At 37.1% G+C, this 22,541-nt stretch overlaps 1 protein-coding gene across 3 annotated transcripts in view; it reads left to right on the plus strand.

Moving 5' to 3' along the window:
* Window positions 1-20,008, plus strand: part of timm44 (translocase of inner mitochondrial membrane 44 homolog (yeast)) — a 26,975-nt gene extending 6,967 nt beyond the window's left edge. Inside the window, exons 8-15 of one of the 3 annotated variants that reach the window (XR_001776545.1) lie at window positions 1,206-1,298; window positions 1,432-1,556; window positions 1,850-1,900; window positions 2,059-2,148; window positions 2,945-3,055; window positions 3,808-4,098; window positions 10,296-10,360; window positions 13,872-20,001. Coding sequence is in view for 1 of the 3 variants with exons in the window: in XM_008407967.2 (XP_008406189.1) it covers window positions 1,206-1,298; window positions 1,432-1,556; window positions 1,850-1,900; window positions 2,059-2,148; window positions 2,945-3,055; window positions 3,808-3,927 (590 nt within the window). In the remaining 2 variants the exon portion in view is untranslated. Of the gene's footprint in view, window positions 1-1,205; window positions 1,299-1,431; window positions 1,557-1,849; window positions 1,901-2,058; window positions 2,149-2,944; window positions 3,056-3,807; window positions 4,624-10,295 lie in introns of those variants that run through there. The other 2 variants (XR_533596.2, XM_008407967.2) reach the window with 2 other exon arrangements.
* Window positions 20,009-22,541: the final 2,533 nt, after the last annotated feature.

The raw sequence follows: 22,541 nt of genomic DNA on the forward strand, positions 1-22,541 counted from the left end.
TCGGACCTCCCTGGTTGATTGGAGGCCCATCTTTCCTCTGACCTCCCTGGTTGATTCAAGGTCTGTCTTTCTTCAGACCTCCCTGGTTGATTGGAGGTCTGTCTATCCATGGTCTCCTCTGTTTGTAGGGAGCCTTCTCTTTGCAGGGGGTCCTCTGGTCGGGTGGAGACTCTAAGATGGTTGTTTTCTAGAGCAAGTTTCAACTCCACCTTCAGGTCCGCAACCTGAACCTGCAGAGCTTTCACCGTTTCCTCCTGAGCCTTAAATTTGGAAGCTTGCTCAGAGTGACTTTTGAGCTGCTCCTCATACTTGAGTCTCACTCGGTATTCTTCAACCATTACTTCAATCAGACCTTTATTGTGGGAGGCGCACAAACATTAGCATTTCACTGCTCCCCATTACCATTAGCCTTTTCACTCAAAATAGCTTTTATCTATTTTTCTTATTTATTAGTCACACTTAGTATACTGGAGGAAAAAAATGTAAAACAACATGCTAGCAACAGCATTTAGGCTAATGTTAGCAATTTGGCTCATTTTAACTTGTACACTAATTTTAACATACAGAATGGAGTAAGTCCATGTTACTCAACATGTTTGTCACTCTCCACATGCTATTGAGTACAGTGAAGCTTACTTTAGCATTGATGCTAAATTGTAGCATCAGACGGGCACACTTTGGCAGGCCCCATTTAAATTTCTTCAGAAATGTTCTAGTTATATTCTATTATGCCAAAAATAGTAATATTTTGACAAAGAAAAGAGCCAATAATTTGCAAAACATCACCAGAATAGCTTGCAAAATAGTTACACTGTTGCCATATTTATGCAACACGTCTTACTCAGAGTTCCACTGCATATTTGACTGTAGATAAAATATGCTGTGTGGTGTCAGTACGACAAAGTGTTGCAAGTATGTAATTTTGTATGTCATGCATTGAAGTTTTTCGGAAGCAAGTGTTTTGTCAGTCGTCATTTTGTCTCGCATTCCCACCAAAAATAGTTTATTTCTAACATTAAACATAACCCTAGAGTTCTGGATATAAACCTGAGATTATTAAAATCTATAGTAGATTTTAACACTATAGATTATTAAAATCTATAGTAGATCTTAATAATCTACTATAGTACTGCAATGTTTTGCAGCTTCTCTCTTGTGTTCAACTCACAATTTAACCCTCTTTTTTTCCCCATTGTTGTCTTCAGGGTTCTTTGAGATGAAAATGAAGTATGATGAGAGTGACAACGTCATCATCAGAGCTTCCCGTGCCGTCACTGACAAGATGACAGACATCATAGGTACGAGTACTCTGGAGATGCAGATATCGGACCTAAAGATCTAATCAGAATGTTTTTGTTATTGTTTCATTTAATAGTTGCAATTCCACAATTTTTTTTTTACATAGACAATTTTTTGTGCCTTTTTGTTTAGGTGGTCTGTTTTCAAAGACAGAAATGTCAGAGGTTTTAACTGAGATCTTGAAGGTGGATCCATCTTTTGACAAGGATTCTTTCCTGAAGCAATGTGAACAAGATATCATCCCAAATATTCTCGAGGTATGTTGAACAAAAGCGCAGCTCTGTTGTTTCTGTCAGGAGGTTTATTTGGGGGTAGATCATATTAAAGAGGTTTAGTACGATCTTTCATCATCTAGTCCTTCCATAGTCTTTTCATTTTCCATATTCAATGCCTGACGGCTAATAAATTCATGTTGAAATTGTTATCTATATCTCTCAAGTGAAAGAAAGATCGAATGCAACATCTGTAAAAAGAGCTTGGAAAAGTATGGAATTTTGAAAACGAAGATTTTCAAACACGTCTTATCACTGTGTGTTTTGTTGTTATACAGGCGATGATCAGAGGGGAGCTGGAGGTACTGAAGGACTGGTGTTATGAAGCGGTGAGGACATCAGCTTCGAGGTCTTCTGGGACAATTACCAAAGACTATTAGGAAATACTTAATCATTGGACCAACATCTACTGAGAATGTGCACCTCCTACAAATATGTGTTTTAAGAATGTTGTTTGTCATCTATTTCTTTGTCCCTTGGTTTACAGACATACAGCCAGCTTGCTCATCCTATTCAGCAAGCCAAAGCTATGGGACTTCAGTTCCACTCTAAGATTCTGGACATAGACAATATAGACGTAAGTTCCTCAAGACCTGATTCTTCTAGATTGACATCCAGTCACAGGTATTTGGTACTCTGAAATATACTGGTTGTTCATTTAAATATTCTGTAATAAACTCAGCAAGTGATAATTAAATTCAGTTTATTTCCGTTTTGCTAATTTACTTATGCTAAACATATTAACAGATCCATGGGGACTTTATGATACCAGTAAAACATCTGTGTCATTTATTACTTCATAGCAATAGATTAATGTCTGTCTACATGTCTATTTAGTGTTAACTAGAAAACGTAACATTGCTGAATTTGGCCATTACTTCAAAAATTCATTCAGGGAGTTTAGACCCGATTTTTTTTTTTTTTACTGCGCATATAAGATTTGGCTTTAGACTTTGCTTCTAAATGACCTCCATTTGAGGAGAGTAACAGCAGCAGCAAATAACAGTTACAGGAATATATACATTTACATTTACACCCCAAATACCCAGCCCTCATACACATACATCGGCCCATTCCACAGGACTTTAGTTGCACAAGGACTTATTTACCTCATTTCCATTTGCACATTGCTAATGTATATTGCTCTTTCTTTCTACTTATGTATTTTATGTTTTATTAATTTTTCTGTATGCTCTAAATGCCTCTTTTAGTGGGAGGRATAAATAAAGTATTTTGAATTGAAATAGAAACCTAGGATGACATCTGATAGTAAAAGAACAATCATGGCTTCTGGTCATTGATACAGATTATTTTAAACCTTCTCTAATTTATGTTTTCTGCTTCTTCTTGTGCTTTAACCTGTCCTTCTCAAGCTGGCCATGGGAAAGATGATGGAGCAGGGTCCAGTGCTGATTATAACTTTCCAGGCTCAGTTGGTGATGGTGATTCGAAACACTAAGGGAGAGGTGGTGGAGGGAGACCCTGTAAGTGAAACAACCAAACAGAAACACTGACTGTATATCATTGTTATGGATTTTTTTTCCCCCTATAACTGTTATGTGATGAAATGTTTCCCAATTATGGAAGACTTTCACAAAAAAAAAGCAGATTTTTTTCTGATGTGAAAAAAAATCAAAACACAATATTGGGTTTAAATGAAGCTGGAGACACTACAAGCTTTTTCACCCCAACATCCGGTTGGGAACGTCGACATCAGTCTGCTCTATATTCAAAAACCCAGAGTCTGCAAGTATGTGAAAGAAACGGTCTCCATTCAAATTCGTTTAAATAAACATGTTTAAATGTGAGATGATTTTAAAAAAAGTTATTGAAATAAATCAGACATTTTACATATTGAACCTAAAGGTAAAATAAAATATATTTCACATGGAATAAACCTTGTTACTGTACATTTCAAAATTTTTTCATTGTGAAAATTCCTTTGCATAATTTGTAAAAAATTATGCAAAGGAACAATACTGTGTGCAGTATTGTGTGCACACAAATACTGCACACAATATTTGTGTGCAGTTTGGCAGCAGCAACCTTTTGCCTGTGAATGGACATTCTTCCTTCCTTAGAAACCCTGAGAAGGCAAATCTCTAATGATCAATGTGATCAACACCGAATTTCTTTCCATATAAAAGCTTTAAATCGACTGTTTTAATAAGTTTTGTTTTCTGGAAACTTATAGGAGCAGGTGTTTCATAGTAAAATCTGTTACTTTTTGTTTCAGGATAAAGTGCTCAGGATGATGTACGTGTGGGCTCTGTGTCGAGACCAGGAAGAGCTAAATCCATATGCTGCCTGGAGACTACTGGACATCTCCGCCTCGAGTACTGAGCAGATCCTCTAGGACTCCTTGATATGCACAAAACGCACCAACCCAGGAAGAGAACACGCTGCACCCGAACAGGTCCAGGAGCAGCCTGGAGAGACGAGACATAGAGGAAGACCTATGGGAATCAGCCGATATGGCACGGGCATTTCAGCACAAAAACACTGTGGCGAAGTGTTACTAACCACTGTAGGTGCCTCTCTGTGTCTGTGTCATATTTTATTTTATTTTTTACTGTAGTTTCTTTGGGTTAAACCAGTTTTTTTTTTTGTTTTGTTTTCTTTGAACACCTGAGCTGTTTGCGATTGTTCCTCTGGCTCACAGTAGAGGGCAGCAGACCACCAAAAACATTCACCTTAAGTAATTTTCTGTTGCATGAAGATGGCTCACATTCCTACCCGTTCCAAGGAATAGTAAACTTATGAACTAAGATTCATCTTCTCAATTATGACTGGTAAGACACCATGCAGGTATTTTTTGCCCATCTGATTGAGATCAGGTTGGTTTCTTTAAGGCTGCCCCCTCGTCTGTAATCAATCCATCACGTTTTTTTTTTCTCTTCCTCTGATTTGTTGTCATATGTTGCCATAGCCAATCAGAGCTCTGATGTCCTTCTTATTGCTGTCATTTGTATGAAAATTTTGCAATATAATTGTTAAGCTGTCAGCAAGTCTATATTTATTATGAAAAAAATAAAATCAGACTTTTTTTTTTTTTCCAAAATAACACATTTTTGGAGCTTCTAACATTCATACAGGTCTATGTTTTTTTTTCCTTTTGTTTAGCAAACAACTTTTAAAATTCATCATCTAATGAGATTTTATTTATGGCTCTAATATTTTGTTGGAGGAAAATGTCCTTTCCTTTTTAAGTTAAATGGTGCTGCCTTTGTGCAGTGAGGTGTACGTCAAGCCCCTTAGCTTCAGCAGCACTGCTTTGATGCAGTTTTTTTTTTTTTTTTTTTTTTCAGAGGGTGGGTTATTTGTAGGGTCAGAATTTATGCATCTTAGGTTTGACATGTCCTCAGCATACTGTCAGCTTAAGGTCTCATTGACAACAATAGATTGTGCCATRCTGCAGTTCCTTTCTAGCAGCATATTCCTCAACCTTCAGTGCTGCTAAAGGTTATAAGTRTACATGTGTTTAGTTTAGAGTGACATGTGGATGCCATATCTACCAGAGCCATATGGGACTCTGAATAATTAGCAGGCCAACACTTTTTTCATGGACGTGAAAAACACCAAAAAATGGAGCCCTGAGGTTTTTGTCTGTGAATGTTTGAAAAAAAAAATTACAGCAATATGAAAAATACCATTTCAGCTTGAAGAAAATTCATAAACATTAGGTAGTCCCCACAAATGGGCTTTTTAAAATGGCAGTCGAAGTTCATTCACAAATAAAAATGCACTAAAAATGTTTAGTTGGAAAAAATGTTGAAAACCCTGAAACCTTTTTACTTTTTATGGTCTATCATATGAAATCCCAATTTGTAACTGTAATATTAACAAGTTCTGGGTGTTTGAATGCATTTTCAAGACTACATCATTTTGTACTTCTTTTTTTCAGAAGCGGGTGAACCCTCTCAGGCATGTATGACTTGGCTGTCCTTATTGCTTGACTAGAAGATAACTGGATTTCTTCAGGGTGCTTTAGCTCTCACTGGACTGAAGATACTTTTGAAAGAACGTGTAAAACAAAAAATGATGTCTCGTGTTATTTTCGGGCATTTGGGATTCACAAATTGCATAGTTTTCACCATTAAGAATCCCACTTCTTCAAAAATAAGATTTTATACTTATTTAGATTTTAGGTGAAAGATCAAATGAACTAAAATGAGTTTAACTGCAGTTTTCCTAATTAACATTTTTTGATAAATCTGTAAATGTTCTCATGCTGACACCTTGGCAGAACAAGTTAATGACATTTAATCATTAACTTGGACATGTGTGTTTTTTCTGGACAGACGAATTGATTATACACCTTGAGGATGAAGGTGATGGGTGGTTAAAAAGCAAATGGCTGCAGTTCTGCTGTGTACCTGCATTTGTTCATGTAGACCAGCACCTCCATGTTTCCTGCGCTGTCCTGGATGATGAATACTGACTCCTGCAGGGCTCTGCTGAGGCTGCAGCTTCCAGCTGCAGCACTCATCGCTCATCGTCCAATCTTGATGCACGCTCATGTTCCTTCTGCTATTTAAACGGGAATTTAGCAAGGCCTGCTCTGCACAGTTCAGACCTTTAAACTGGTGGGTGACATACTGACCAAGACAAGACAAAGTTTGATTCTTCTTGCACATTTTTCTTTTCATTTTATCACATTAGAAACCCAGTTTTATGCTGTAGTTTAGTACATCATAGAGCAGTGCAACATTCTTGGTTGGAATGATGTGTTCAGGATTGTGTACATTACATATATTTACATATAATATTTTGAAATTCAATTCAGTTTTGGTTTCATTTCATGACAACACCTTCTCCCTCATCCCTGCTGTAACCTCCAGGAGGGGCATGTACGCACTGCTAAATGTGCTAGTGACAGAGAAACAAGTTGCCTTTATAAGAAATGCATTTAGCCTCTGTCATCAGTGACTATGCTAACTAYGTTGAGCATTTCTAGCATCCTTTGTTGTGGCGAACTAGCTGCAATGTAGCAGAGGGGAAGGGGATAGGGTGTGAGTGGTATGTGCATGGCTCTGATTGGTTGTTTTTGACTGGGAGCGGTGCTTTTCTACATACAGATATAGTAGCACTTGGAGGACGAGAAGGAGCTTGATCCTTTCACATTATAATCTCATGACATAATGATAACCAAGTATGCAAACATAAAAAAATACATTTGAACTGAGATTTATAAATTGCACACAGCTGGACAGTATTTAGTAATTAAATTACCTCTTAGGTCACTGGATTTTATTTAGTTGGCATTAGATGACTAGTAAAAGATTGGTGAAATAAAAAAAAAATCAACTGATAATTTTCTTGCTACTTCATGATGATGATGATCTACTGCTTTGTTTTGATGTGTCACATACAATCAACATGTTCAAGAGTTGTGGACATTTTGCAAGGCTTTGGTTGCATGAGAATTCAGGAGTGTGTTGCATAATTGTAACGTGAAGTCAATGGAAATGTTGGACACAGTCTTGAACAAAGAGCGCTCTGCCATGTCTTTCTCTGAAGTAAACAGAAACTTGAGGAAGTGGTGCTGGGTCAGAGAAGTCAAACAACTAGGACAGAAGTGTCACAAACRCTCACTGCCTTGATATGTGAGTGCTGACATTCCACTGTGGCTTCTCAGCTTAGGAGCCCCGATGAAACTTACTGAGTGACACATCAAAATGCTATTTAGAACTGCAAATTATTCTCCATTTCTTTGAGAAATTAGAAATCAGATCTTCAAAAACAAAAAAAAACAACAACTAGTACACGAGTACATTTCCTCACTTTGGTAGTAATTTCTCCAGCATTCTCAGTTTAAGCTGTATGTGCTGCAAGGATCAAATTCTCCAAGATGTTGAGTGTTTTTCACTTGCCTGCCATCCTCTTTTCCAGCGTCCGCTCCACTTCCCTCCTTCTCTGTCATCTGTCTGATGCCCCATTAACTATGCTGTCCTTGAGCTCCCCTGACACCAGCTCTCCTTTAGGGCGATTTAACCAGCATTGTTCTTTTCTCTAATCCCTCCTCCATCCAATTATCTGTTTTAATAGATTTTCTGCTGAGATCAAGCTATGCAGGTTACATGTACTGCATCGTTTTATTCTCTCTGATCATTTACGCATCCCACAGCAAACATAACAGCTACAGCTGCAAGCAGTTAATTCTGTGTCAGGAAAAAGAAAAAAAAACAAAACGTTTGATTATTTTACGTGGATTTAATGCAACGTGACGTTCTGGCTTGATAGTAGAAGAAGTGAGCGCAGCAACAGCTCTCCGATGTGTTTGATTTTAAAAAGAGCCCAGATGAGGGTGTATGTATGAGGTGGTGAATCTGACCCAGATTCACTGTTGCACTGGGACACTGTGCCGACACGACAGTTCAGAGATACAGAAGGAACTGCAAGCATGCACATATGTGCAGGCAGTCAAGCTTCAGTAAAGAGGAGAGGTCAGGAGGATGTCCAGATGAGGCTGCTGCAACATTATTCGATCAAAGGACTCTTTGGATCCATATTCATTTTGCAGGATTCAAAATAAGAATAAAGAGTTTATTTAAAATAATTTGTTAGCTACTGCTGTTTTATTGGGATATGAAGAACAATGAGCTCAGATAGAGGAACCATTAAGTCCCACTAATTTGGATTCCAGAAAGGGAACCTGATTTGTAAAATGGCGATCAATATTTGGAAGTGCACAGTGTGTACTTTGTTTTCGTTACTCGCTGTTACTTTATTTATTTATTTATTTATTTATTTATTTATTTATTTATTTATTTATTTATTTATTTATTTTTGTTGCTAGAACCCAATTCATACCAAAATACATCAAGGTTCTTTCTAAACTCGAATGAAATCTGAACTTCTGCTTGTTTACTGTAAGCTGTGGGGAAGCTTGTGCACTTCATTGCTAAAGAACATTCTGACTTTACTGTCCACACCTAATTATTGTGATTAGTTGTGGATGGTACTTCTCCAGATGTTTCAGCTAATTTGTCCCTCCTCAGCTTTGTCTGCAGGAAATATTACAGTATCTCAGGCTGAAGTAGCATCAGTTTAGGACAGTTCAGTCCTAAACTGATGCTACTTCAGCTTTTGTTTGGGTATATTGCCTCAAACTAAAATTACAATTCACCTTTGAAAGGTTATCTTTTCATCTTTTCATAAAGCTGGTCTTATTATTGCAATCCTAGCAGTGTTTGTGATCTAATATCAGGTCACAGACCCGTCATGAAAGTTAGCAGTCAATATGTTCTTATCATATTTTCATATATTGCTCTGGACCCCTGAGATGAAACAATGGTATCAAATTTTGGACTTGTGTTGTGAAAATACATCAGTTTTATTGCGCGTGTGCTCAGTGCGAAAGAGTGAGACAAGGCAAAAGAGAAGTTGGACTGACAGGTAGGCAGGCGATTTTTGTTTGGCATTGGTAATGAATGTGAAAGCGGGATGATGAAATTTATTTAGGACCCGGCGAGCTCTGATGTTCAGCACAGAATCGGCTCCAAATGGTGCCTTGTCACGCATACCGTTGGACCTGCCGGGTGCAGCGGACGTGCCAGAACTCCCACAACCAACATTACAGCGTAAATGTGGGCAGATGACTCTCACCGAGTCAACGCAGCAGGCACAGCTTTGTGTTCCTGCATGCAGTATCACTAATAAAGGCTTCCAGGCAGGATCACACTCTCTACTGGGCTGCCGAGGTCATCAAGCGGAAAGATTTTATTACACGTGCTTTTCATTTCATGTGATGTGCAGTGCAATTCTTGCTTCGTTTTGTCTTCCCCTTATTTTGTGAGTTTTAGTTTATTGTTCTGCTGCTTGCAGCCACAGCGAAGTAACAAAGTTTATTGTGCAAAACTATTTCCTTTACAAAGATGGTATTGACAGTATAAATTTTTATATTGCAGATGGAATTGCTTTCTATTTTGCCACTGTCACTTCAAAATTAATCTAAATGAAATTGTCTTTTGGAAAGAAACCGCAGCTCTGACGGGAAACTCATTTTACTGCTCTGTTGCTGGTTTTTAACCCACAGTTAAGCCCAAAATTATTCAGTATCCAGGTTTTGATTTTAAATGATTTTCATTCAATTAATAAGTTTGTTTTTTGACAGTAAATGGGACAGTAGTTTTTCTGTTTTTACATTTTATTTTAATGTATTGGCAGTAGATGAACCAGACTCCTCTCATAATGGCTGACCAAGTCTTTGAGTAAAACATCTTCACCTCTGCAACCTGTAATCATTTCTAATACAAAGCATTATTCTGAGAACTTATTTTCCTTTTATGTCTTCTAGTTGTCTTAGTGTGTGGTTTTAGTTACTACGGGATGCAAAAAAAAAAAAAAWAAWAATTTTCATTTCTGTATGTGTTATGAGTAAAACAGATTCATTTATCTGTCCGTCTGTCCGTCCTTCTCCCTGGGACTCTCTCCATTTCATTCAGGGGTATCCCAAGTCATTCCCAGGCTAGAAGAGATAAATAGTTCATCCACTTTATTCTGGATTCACATTTCCTGAATGCCTGAGTAGGGACGTAATAAAGAGGCGCCATGATAAGAAGCCTGAAATGATTCAGCTGAGTCCTTTTGATACAAAGCAGTCAGGATCTCATTAGTTCAGTCATGTATAACATCTCTTGAACATGAGAGGGTAGAAATGTCGATAATCAGAAAAATTTTATTTTTTAAAATTCCTTTTTCTTTGACTATGCTCTTTTTCAGAACGGTAGGTTGGAGTCGTGCCTGAACCAGTGAATTTCATCCCTTCGCACCAACAGGACTGCACTGTAAGTAAAATGCAAATATGAGCTTTTTTCTGAGAAATTGCACCAAGCTGTGTCTATATGACAGGTTAAAATCCTTCTGTCTACATCTGTCTGTTGAGTTTGCCTATTGAGACAAACATCATTGACAAACTATTGAGTTTGTTGGGATTTGTGAGTTCTGTGACACTAACATAAGAATGAAATTCAAAACCATATTTCTCAAGTAACATCTTTTTAATCTGTATCTTTAGGATTTTTTTTATTCCTGAGAGTACAAAGAGTTACTTTGTTGGATTATTTGCAGGTTTTAGTTCTGCATACTCATGTCACAATTTGTAAAAGGGTTTTTGTCCATTTTGCTCCTTTTACATGCAACAAGCAGCAGATAAAATAGAAAGTCATAACTAGTTTCATTGATTGCCTTTAATTCCAAATTACTAGTAATAGAAGTATTTTTTTTATCTGATTCAAGTTCAAGCACTTGTATTTAGTAATCCACTTGTAGAATTTTAAACTAGACCTTTAATTTCACTGTCACTATTTTTCTTAGTGTTTTATTTATCTTTCTTTGTAAATTGTGACCCTATGTCATCCTGATTTTCTAAAACAGTATTTGACTAAAAAGAGGCAGACAAAATGATAAATAAAAACATTTAATATTATTCTGTAATTCTTCTTCTTCTTTGTTTTTCAGTTCTCCATTTTGAAAAATCTCCATCCATTAGCTAATTTCACTTTCAGTTCTATTATCACCTCCCCACAATCCACCCCTTTCCTCCTCTCAGCTTCTTTCTAAATCGAATCCTCTGTCCACCGAGGACATCATCAGCAAGTCCACTCTAATTGCAAGGAGCAGATTCTTTAGAGATTCTGCTGAGAGGAGGAAAAACAATGGCTGCAAATGCTATTTCTATTGATCAGCCAGCGTCTCTGTCCTCCGTCCTTCCTTCCAGCCGGCCGTGTTGAGTGTTTCTGTTCAGAAATGTGAGGTTTCTTAAGATTTAGAGGGTTGGGTGCTCATATCAACCTCTGAATGAAAAAAAAAGTATACATTTTATAGCAGGGCAGGAAAATGTGACCTTAAACGCAGGCGGCTCCTCTGAAAAGGTACGTCGAAGTTCAAAGGTTGTCTGGAAAAGCATCAAGCAGGGCCATTAGTGTCATACTTACACAGTGCAGACAACCCAAAAGTCTGTCTGAAGAAATTTATCACTTCAAGGAATCAGAGTGAGTAGCCTGTGTGTTGGACCTTTGAGGGCAAAGCCAGAGTATATCATAACGAAAGAGCGTGTTGGCAGGGGATACATCAACACGTAATGGGAAGCCTAGAAGAGCTCAGCAAAACAAAGTAACTCATTTTTAGTGCAGAGTACACTGTGAGTCATGTCTTTTACTTTATACCCTTAATGTTGGCCAGTGGGTAGTGTCAGATTGCATCACTTCAAGCTGCAGATGACTGAATCAGATCAGGGTCATAGGTTAAAGGATAGCAGGGCAGAGCTACGGGCRCTGCCCTGTCTGCGCTTACTGACATCCAATGTCAGTCTGAGTCTGGGTAAAGGGGTATAACTTTTACTTTATTCCCTGCATGGGGTTCTGAATAAATAATCACAAACAAGCAGACTCTGCACTCTTTAGGTGACGTTTGAATTTGTCAAGAGTATATATTTATGGGTGTCAGAATAAAGGGATCTGTATACTGTATGCATGTATGCCTCTTTTTTTTTATTTCATTTGGAAAAAATTTTGAATACCACTTATTAATTTTTCTATTTCTTCCCAACATGCATTGCTTTATGTGGCTCTTTCACATAAAATCCTAATAAAATGGATCAAAGTATTTGATGATCACTTTGATTATTTCAATTCTTTGATCATGCAAGGTGTTGTTTTCTTTACTTGGTGATACTTTGTGCGCTCTTATGCATTCCTGCAGTTATTATTTCCATCTGTAGGACTTGTTTCCATTCCTCATAGATTTATGCTTAGTTTTTTGGTGTTCAGATTAAAGGTTTCGACATCATCACCAATTTACCAGGTAAAATGTTGATGTTCAGCCATCTTTCATTGCTACAATAGAAATTTGAAGGTCTGCATATCACTTATTTGCTTCAAGGTTAATAAAAAGAGAAAGATATCAAAAGTTTGGATAATTTTAAGTCTGTTCAGCGTATCTGACTTGCAGAAACAGCAATCACCAAACAGCAAAAGTCTGCTCATTAAGGATTATTGCTCACTTATGTGTGGATTTAGGAAATGGATGACCTGCGATAAGACAAGGTTCAGCACTGCTAATTAGTCCACGCCCGCTCTTTTTTAGAATGGGATTTTGAAATTAACTTTAATTACACAGTCCATTGATTAAACTTTTACGATCATCTCACTCAACTTCACAACATAAGTCACACTAATATACTTTTATGTTCACGAGTCTGAAGCATTTTCCCCCGGCCTTCCGTGGCAAATAACACCAGTGTCAGGCTGACATATTTAATCCGCCACACTATTCTCATGAGAATCTGCCACAGGCTAATCATGCATCAAAGAATAATTGCAGTCATTTAAAAGTAATGCGTGAATGGTGTTTGATTATCACTGTCCCAGCAGTCCGCTATTTCCCAGCAATCCACATCCTTCAGACCGGAGGCAAGGACTGAAGTCTGCTTATTGCTTATGAACGTTCACACCACTTAAGGATAAGTACCGTTTCTTTATGAGTTTCCTTTACGAGGAAACCCGTGTTTTCTTATTCAGCAGCTGAAGGTTATGTCAGAATGGCCTAAAAGTCAAAATGTTCAATAGACCAAGAAACTCACCAAACCAATGATTTGATCTCAAAGTCACCAAATGTTATTTATTCAGAGCTACAGCTGCTCCCATAATGTGCTCACACTTCTTTAAAATACCAAGTTTTTTTCTAATATGAAGAGGTGGGACTTTTTCAGTGTTGTTCGTTGAGGTCCACTGTACTCTTCCAGGCATCTTGTTTTATAGTCATTTGTTTCATGTGCTGCATTAAAATACACACACAAGTGTGGCTCCAGTTAACTTAAATCCAATGCCATAATCAGCCAAGACTTTCCAAAGGAATTATGTTTGTATAAATGATGAATTTAAAAAAAAGAAGTAAAGATTCTAAATGTCTTTACACAGAAAATATGTAAACTAATTACAGGTCAGATGATGTGTGAAACTGTGTCTTTATATACTCTATATGAAGATATATGGCCTCCATTGTGAGTATGAAACCTTTTGAGGTTAGTTTTACACCATACTCAGTATTATTTTATTGGTGATGAAAAAAAAATATGTTCTAAAAATAAATCTCGAGAAGAAACTACATATAAGATAAATTATGTGAATTTGACCTCTCAACAAAAAGTGCTTTACAATCCAGCCGAAAATGCGTAATGCCATTTTACAGTCTGTTTTTCCTACAACCTCCTCATTTAAATCATCTGTTTAGACATTTTCCCCCCATTTTTCAATCTCCTCACTGGACATATTTCCATTCTGTCTGTTTCCATCGTAGCACCCATCTATCTCCACCAAAGGCCAGTCAGGTGGCCTGAACGATGCAGGAGCAGCCTGTGGCTCCCTAAATGGCGCGCCACAGAGTTGGTGTTCACTTTGGAGTGACGGATCGTCCCGCCCAGCCTGGCGGAATAAATAGAGGCATTAGCAGCTCTACGACTGGCCCACGCTGCTGCCGAGGCTTACTGGTCTGTGAGCTGTGCAGCACGGCAGCTTCCTGGGCGCAGCCACAGTGTGATGAAAGGCTGATATTCCTCCATAAACCATATTAAAGTCAGATCACATGATGAATACCAGGCGAAGGACTGGAGGGAAGGAAAAGATGGAGGCAGGAGGACGGAAGTTCAGGAAGTGGGAGAGCGAGCTTATGATAAAATATGGAAAAGAGAGGAAATTAAATCCAAGACAAAAATATCAAAGCTGCTCCCCTTTTTGCGCCTCTGTATCCCCCATTTTCTGGTGACTGATGAAAAGAGCAGAGGCACTTCTGAATTTTTAATGAATCCCCTTTGGGCCTCAATTTGTCTTCTGGTCTTTGTGTGGCCTGCAGTCTGGGCAGAAAGGTTCCTGTGCATTTGCTTCACTTCACCCAGCTCAGGTGTTCTCCAAAAGGCAGCCTTCACTTTTTGTCATGATCTGTCCATCCCTGAGTGACAATCTGTCATAACACATGCTGTGTTTGCTCTGAAAACTCTAAGACGGTTCAAGCTACTAGCAGAACACAAAAATGTACTCCACTTGTGTTTAAGTGTCTAAAGTTATTTGTTTGGAGAATCAGGAAGAAGAAATCCAACTGAATCCAAAAAACGTAACTACATCTCGTTTCTTTTCTTATGTTCTGACTTTTCACTGGGATTGAAAACTATTTAAATCTTACCACAACAGTATTAAACTACACACCAATAATAATAATAATAATAATAATAATAATAATAGTAGTAATAATAATAGATGGAGTAGTAATAATAGTAAATATAACTGTCAGTATTTACTAAACATTGAGGAAACCTAAGTAGAACAATTTTAGAAATCCTAAAACTCAAGTACATACAGAATACATGAGACCCTCAAAGTAAAATGGTGTGCATGCTGAATTCTTTTCCCCTGATGACTTTATGAAAAAACTTGTGTTTCTCTCATACACCTTCTTCTTAAACTCCACAGTTCTTAGCTGAAGATGCATTTTCAGTACCAGCACAAATTTGCTACACAGGAAAAATATTCTTTACAAGAAAAAAATAGATATATACACATAAACAAATGTAAAAACATTTACAGTTAAGTACAAATTGGTGTGAGTCTGCTTGCTTTGACTGCCTGTCACTTTGCTACTGTTACTGTTTATTATTCCCCATTGTGTAACAATAAAGTAGAATTCTATTCTATTCTATTCTATTCTATTCTATTCTATTCTATTCTATTCTATTCTATTCTATTCTATTTTGTTGCTTTTCACTCATACAGACTTCTTATAGCATTTCTTTAGAAAAAAAAGGAAACCCTAAACCAAGGTTATTTATTGAAGGTTGACTTCCTGGTGGTTAGTTTCATTATTTCTTTTCTACAGAGTAGAATAAGTCACTTCCGTCCTCTTACTTTCGTAATGATTAATATTGCCCACACAGAGAGTCATCAGGATGAAATGTAACTCGCGTGGCTGCGAGGTTGTGTGGCCTTGGAGATAGGAAATTAAATCAGAGGTAAAATTCTCCACCAAGCACATCCAGGTGTGAAGATTATTAAACAACCAATCTCTATATCTGCTAGATAAGCTAAGCAATCTCAGTTTGCTGCAGGGGGCAGGCCTCCAGTCCTCCGTTAAATTATTTTCCAAGGCCAAGTTTAACTTGTGCAGGAAATATATATGCATCGCACTTGCACATGATCCATGTTCTATTTTCATGTTTTCATTAATTATGCTTTCAATTTATTGCTCTTGTTTGCATTTTTGGGTAATTTTTGTGAACTGGGGTGATTTTGACTAAACAGAACAATTTTTCAGCTGTATGGTCTTAATGTGCATCTCCAAGGATGACTGATTAATATTTGGGTTTAAAAAATGTCTAAACAGTGGATTATTTTTGACATATGTTTTCATTCCTACAAAAATCCGTATTCCAATATAGCCAGGGGTAGAAACTTGTACTTTTTACTATCATTGACAACCAAGGATGCTTATTTGTGCAAAAAATAATATAAACACATAAGAAACAAATTTAAAATAGAGGTTATAAAAGTGCAGCATTTGATTTTGTGTTTTCAAATAAAGTTCAAACTAGATTTAATTTTTCATTTGTACTTCATATTCTAATAAACACTAATAAAAAAGCAATGAATCTAAGTTACTTTGGATAACCAACTTCATTCAGCCTATAAATATTAAGACAGGGCAGCTGAGGTTCACATCCTCTGTTAGAACATTGGCTGTTCAATTCTCATCTTCCAGTGAATTTCCTTATTCAGCTTGTTTAATAAAACAACCAATAAGTTAAAAAATTTATTGGAGGAAGCCTGATTCAGACTTCCAAATGATTAGTCACTGTTTTGCCGTGATAACTTCAGGGATCATGATTTTTCTTTTCCCTGTATGTGCACATTTCTGTCTCCTTCCTGGTGAGTCACTATTGAACCTCAAAGGCTTCATCCTAAAATGACTCCAGTACAAATGAACCACTCTAACGCAGGCTTTAGGTCCTTTAGGAACAATGGCCACAAATCTTAGTCAAATGCTGACAGATTTATGAAATAAAGAACCCATGCATAAATTATGAATTTCATAATTACCTCAGAAAAAATGTAGTTAGATATTTTTAATTGTTAATCCCCTTTCATAGAAATTTCCCTTCCCATTAACTGCCTGTCAAACTCAGTCAATTAATCTGAGGTGTTACTGCGTTGATGATGCATTCAGGCTCCAGCATCTTAAACACTGAGCAGTGAGCAGCTCATGTAGTTTGGGGTCGATGTTGTTCAGACATCCTGCTCTCCAGTTCTGTGTTTGGGGAAGTTCGCTAACCTCTAAGAACAGTCAGACAGAGTTTGGGGATCTGAGCTGTACTTTCTCTGTACAGCTCAGAAGATGTTACTGATTCATTTTCTTTGAAGAGGTGAACAATATATGTTTATACCCTGTATAAAAGATATCTACATTATTTCTCACTGCAAGATATTAAACCAGTTCAAGCCAATTCCTGGCCAGGGGCCATTTGCTGCATGTCTTCCTGTTCTCTCTCTGCCCTTCCTCCTTCCATCAAATCTTAAATAAAGACCACTAGTGCCATGAAATTCTAAAAAACAAAACAAAACAAAACAATTTCTCTCTTTTATTTGTGTAAAAATGTTTTTTTTWAATTTTTTTTTAATCTTTCTCTGCTAAGCCGGATTGAGTCCCTTTGGATCATCCTTATTATTAAAGCAGTGTTAATTTTCTCTTTTAACATTTCTCTTTTTTCCAAAATTTTATCAAAATTCCTATACTATATGTATTATGTTTAATGTCATTTTCTTTACCTTTGTTCCTTTCTTCTACTTAGACACTACAATTTGCCTTGTGCTTTTGAAAATTGGTATGATAAATGCTGAAAGAGTTTTGTATAATCACATTCATGTCACATAAGTGTAATTGAGACTCTAACTAATGCAATCAGCTTTTCATAAACAGTATATTATGTCAACTTTGACTGTGTTTGTGCATTTTTGTTGAAATGCCGTAAAGATGAAACTCGGAAGTGAAGCATTGCAGAAACCTGGCTTGCCAAACTTGACTTTTCATAAAATGCAAATTTTTTATTTCATTAATTCTTTTCACTTTAAATACAGCCCAGATTAAATCTTCTGTTGTAGTTAATCATTTGTACAAAATTCAAAACGCTGCGTCTTCAGTTTAATTCAGTCCCTCTCTCCCACCCTCCCAGTTCTGTCCTCTTGTTATCAGAGCAGTAAAATTATACCATGTGTTGCAGGACAAGATTATTTTTGCAGTCTATATCAGTATGATTAAAGCTTTAATTTTCAATGCATTAAACTGTTGTTGATTTATGTTTAAGAGGAATACTGGCCTGAAAGCTCATATATAAGCTTTTCAAGAGACTTTTAACAAAAGCACACTTTCTCACTCTCTGTGCCAATTGTTTATTGCTTTATACATAATTAAAACTCTTATGAATACAGAATCTAATCTTCCAAATGTTTTTTTGTTTTGTTTTGTTTTACCAAGGTCGGTATTTGAGAGAATGGGCCATTAAAAGTCAATTTTCCAAATGTGCTTTCAGGGATGAATTGAAAGCAGCGGGAAGCTTCAAGAGGAACTCGGTCTGATTATTGTATTGTATGTTTACAGCTAATTTATTAGTAAYGCTGCACACAGTCTTGTTTTGAATTTTCAACACCAACACATTTTTAAAAAAATATCTACAAAATAGCCCAAAACAAAGAAAATGCTGTGGCTTTGCAACAGGAAGGTCTTGGAATCAAATTCTGGCTTGGGACTTTTTGTATGGAGTTTGTTCTCCATCTGCAGATTTGGGCTCTCTCCAGGTACTCTTGATTTGGGGGAAAAAAATCGTTTTCCAGTAAAAACAGTATTTACAACTTAAAAGACTAAGTTGTACTTAATTTGATCCTGCAAACTACCCTTTATGCATCTTCATGACTGTTAATTAACTGAAGTTGAGAATTTATGTCAAGAGGATGAACGAATGTACAATGAAACTATTTATATCTGAGCTGCTTGGTTATTACAGCAGAGGCTGGTTGCTAGTCCAAAGGTGTTTTATTAACCAACTATGGTCAACCTGATACATCCATGTAAAGATGAGCCAACTTAAAGGTATGGCAGTATATTCTGAAGGATAACTACTTACAAACAATAATTTAGCAGGTGTTTCTTTTCTACACGGAAATCAGATTTTCAAAATAATAATAATAAAAGAATGTTTTAACACCTTTACAATTTATATTAGAATAATGGTTGATTTTCTGCTTTAAATAAAAAGCGATTAACTTGTGTTGTACATGTTTCTTTTATTACTGTATTTCTACCCAACAATGTCACACTGTGAGAATGTCACACCGGATCATTCCCACTAGTTAATGTGTGAAGCACCGTGGACACATACAAGGCGTAAGAGAGAAAAGAGAGAGAGAAACCTTGACTCTACCTTGTCAGACGCTTTAGAGTAATTAAACAGGAACAGAATATCAAATGCTCCATGAAGAGTGGATCAGTGAGGAGGAGCTTGTGGTGGTGCTGTTTATGCATGTGTGCATGTGTGCTTGTGTGCGTCCGGCTCCACATTGCTGGCGCTGGGACAATGCAGGGTGAAGTTGTGAAGCTGTATGATGAATGTCGCTCCATAACAAGAGCTGAAGGGGAACGATTAAACCATGTCCACCAATCACCTCCTGTGGAGCCTGAAGGAAACAACCAGGGAAACACAAGCTTGGCTCTCAGAAGCCCTGACAGCAGAGGACACACACAGATGCACACACGCTGGTTATTTTCACATAAATGCTTTGTAACAGTTTTTTCCCCCTTTATATTTACAAACCAAATGAAAACAGTGTAAAATGATGCTACATTTGATGAAGGACGTAAAACTTGTTGAAATTCTTCCATGTCGATCGGCAGATACCCACTCCCTTCCATGTTTGTAATTCATGTCCATGATTTAATGTGAAATGTGCTGAAAAATAAGTTTTGTTTTAGCCATTAAAGCATTTTTTATGGATTTTGTTTATATTCATGAAATTATGTTCAAGTGAAAAGTGGGCAAACCCCTATTTTAGCTGAATTTAAAAGCAAAGCAGCATTTTCCATTAATAGCATTTACAATATATAGCCAAAGTCCATATTGTAAAACCAGACATGCACACACAGCGCAGCGTAGCACAGCACAGCCCACAGGGTCTCAGGGCACTCTGGAGGTCAAACAGTTACAAAGCAGCTTTGATTCCCTGCAGTTTTAATGACTTTGAGAGACCGTGTTCACTTTTCTTTTTATTCCGGTAAATTATTGTGATGATCCTTGTGCTGCTGTGCAGCGCAGGAGGGATTACTGCCATGAGGGACATTAGGCCTTGAGGAGCAGGAGGAGGACATTTTTAACTATGTATTAAATTGTCCAACATCCAGTGCAAAACGCAGTGAAACAGAATTTGTCCCCTTATAAATTTCTGCTGTTTTTGTCACACCTGTATATTTCAGATTTTCGTATTATTGAAAAATGATCTGAGGAAATTCAAAATGCAGTTTTCAAACTGATTAACCACACCAGCCTTTTGTAGAAAAGTATTTTCCCCTGATTATTGGCAGTGCCATACAAAAATACAACTTTCATCAAGTGTTCCTAAAAATTACTCATCAATCGTACATTAATGTGAACGCCCACTTCTTTTGCAGTAATGTTTTAATTCAGCCACACTGGGCGATTCTTTGACACATTAACTGCCTGTGTAAGATCATACTGCAGCATCCTCAACAAATTTATGTCCATACTCTATGGTACTCCATAACCTTTTTTTTTTATTCAGAGCTAGGTTTGCTGATGTGCTTTTGATCATTGTCCAGTTAAAAAAAAGCACATTGAAAAAAAGTTGTTCAGCTTTTCCTCCATGTAAAAAGTTGTCTGGGGATATYAGAACACTGTATTCATAGACTCAATAATTAAGCTTCAGAACAGAAAAATTCCAAAGTTCGTTACTGAATCATTTATTTAATAATTCTGTACTTTAAAATATACAGACACTGTGTAACTAAAAGAATGAGAAATTGAGAAATACTTTTTGAGGTTAAGAATAAATTTTTTTAATAATAATCTGTAATAATTTCCCTTTGTGTTTAGAGAAGTAAAATGTAACTTCAGAATGTGGTGTAATTTCACTACACATGGAGTGGGACGTAATCTAAAAATACAAGTATTTCCATTTTGGTAAAATGAGAAGCAAAATGAAAAGTTTATTTTTTAAAAATTAAAATTTAAAGAAAATGTGTACGGCTTTTTATTTTGGGTTAATGATGGTATACATATAAACAGGAAATTATTTTTATTTTGATGTTTATTTTTTTTACTCAAATTGTTAATAATTGTATTCTCTTAATGCTCACACATTCAACTCAAATCAATGTAGTGAATAATGTAAACGGTAGCGGTAAGTAAAAGTGTATCTTTTGTACATAAGAACATCTTCAAGAAATGTTTCCAGCATCCAGTTGGATTTGTATTCGTCCTAAAGGTTAATGAGGTGCATGCTAGCTCAGAGGAAAGGAGACAACAGTGCTCTTTACGAAAGACGAGACGTCGCTCGCCCGAGGGGCCCCTGTAACGACACTCCTCAGATCTAATTATCAGGATTATTGATTGGTCATGGCCACCTACTCCTCCACCCACATACACACAGAGATGCATGGTCATATATGCAGATAGAAGTACAAAAAACACATTACAATTTGCATACAGGGGAAAGCTAAGGAACGACACAGACTAATATCTGCCCAGTCTTCCGGCAGGAGACTGCTGTCAGCCTGTATTCGTCCTGCCAGTCCAAACCTCCTACTCACTATTGACACATTTGGACAAACTCACCTGGGAAAATGGCTCTCTCAACATCCGTAATGCACTTGCTCTCGCCCACACAGCCCACTCCACTGGGTAAAGGCGGACGCTTTCACAAACTCGCTGACATTTTTTGAGCACCCTGACGTAAAGCTGCCATTTTGTTCCAAGAGAAATGTATTTTTATTTCAAAACAGAGATAATAGTCCGGCTGAGTTGTTGATGGTTTGAGCACTCCTCCAGTTTGGCCCACACATTTTCACCGTCCTGAGCTGAACCAGCTGCGAGTGGCTGACATTTTTCACTAGCACGTCCTTCCTGCATTTTGCTGGGAGCATCTTACAGAGCGATGGGTTCAAAAACGTAACTTTTCTTACTAGAATATATGTAAAAATTTTAGAAATGATTCAATTTTTTCATTCCTTTCCAAATTCAGATTTTACTCAGTAATAATGTTATTAATACGTAAAAAAAAAAAAAAAAACATCCTTTAATCTCCTACATGCTGGGGGAAAAATAATTTGAAAAATAATTTCTTAAACTAGATATCTATATCATGAGTACATTTCCCAGCTGGAGCGGCACATAAACCCTGACCCACTCTGCTGAGGGGAATGGTGGGAGGTGATTGGCAGCAGGGTGGCGGTGCTGAAGAGGAGGATGGCACAGATGGCACAGATTGCACAGATGCCAGCCATTCTTTCCTTGGTGGGAAAACTCAAACAGTAACAGTAGGAGGACACCTGAGCTGGCTGGTCGGATTGAACCTGCTGTGAAATGGAGGGTGAAGAGTTTAAGGCACAAACCTGGAACAGAGTAGGATGAACTGTGCTACAGATGTTAACGAGATGAGAGGATGATAACTCTATTTTGTGACTCTTGATTTTAAGAAACACGCTTGCAATGTTTAAACATTTAAGCCACTGGATGATTTTTTAAAATAAATTTCCTGCTTAAAATCAACCCTAAATTCAGTCAGGTCCTTCGCTGCCAAGCTGAACTTGACCAATACTGTGTCCTTATTCAAATATATTTCAGAAACTTTCAAAGCATTACAACTTTAGGCAGTTAAAGTTGTGTTGTCAGCAAAGAACATAAGTTTGAGAATTAATCAT

The sequence above is a fragment of the Poecilia reticulata genome, linkage group LG4 (assembly GCF_000633615.1).
Source record: "Poecilia reticulata strain Guanapo linkage group LG4, Guppy_female_1.0+MT, whole genome shotgun sequence".
NCBI lineage: Eukaryota > Metazoa > Chordata > Actinopteri > Cyprinodontiformes > Poeciliidae > Poecilia > Poecilia reticulata.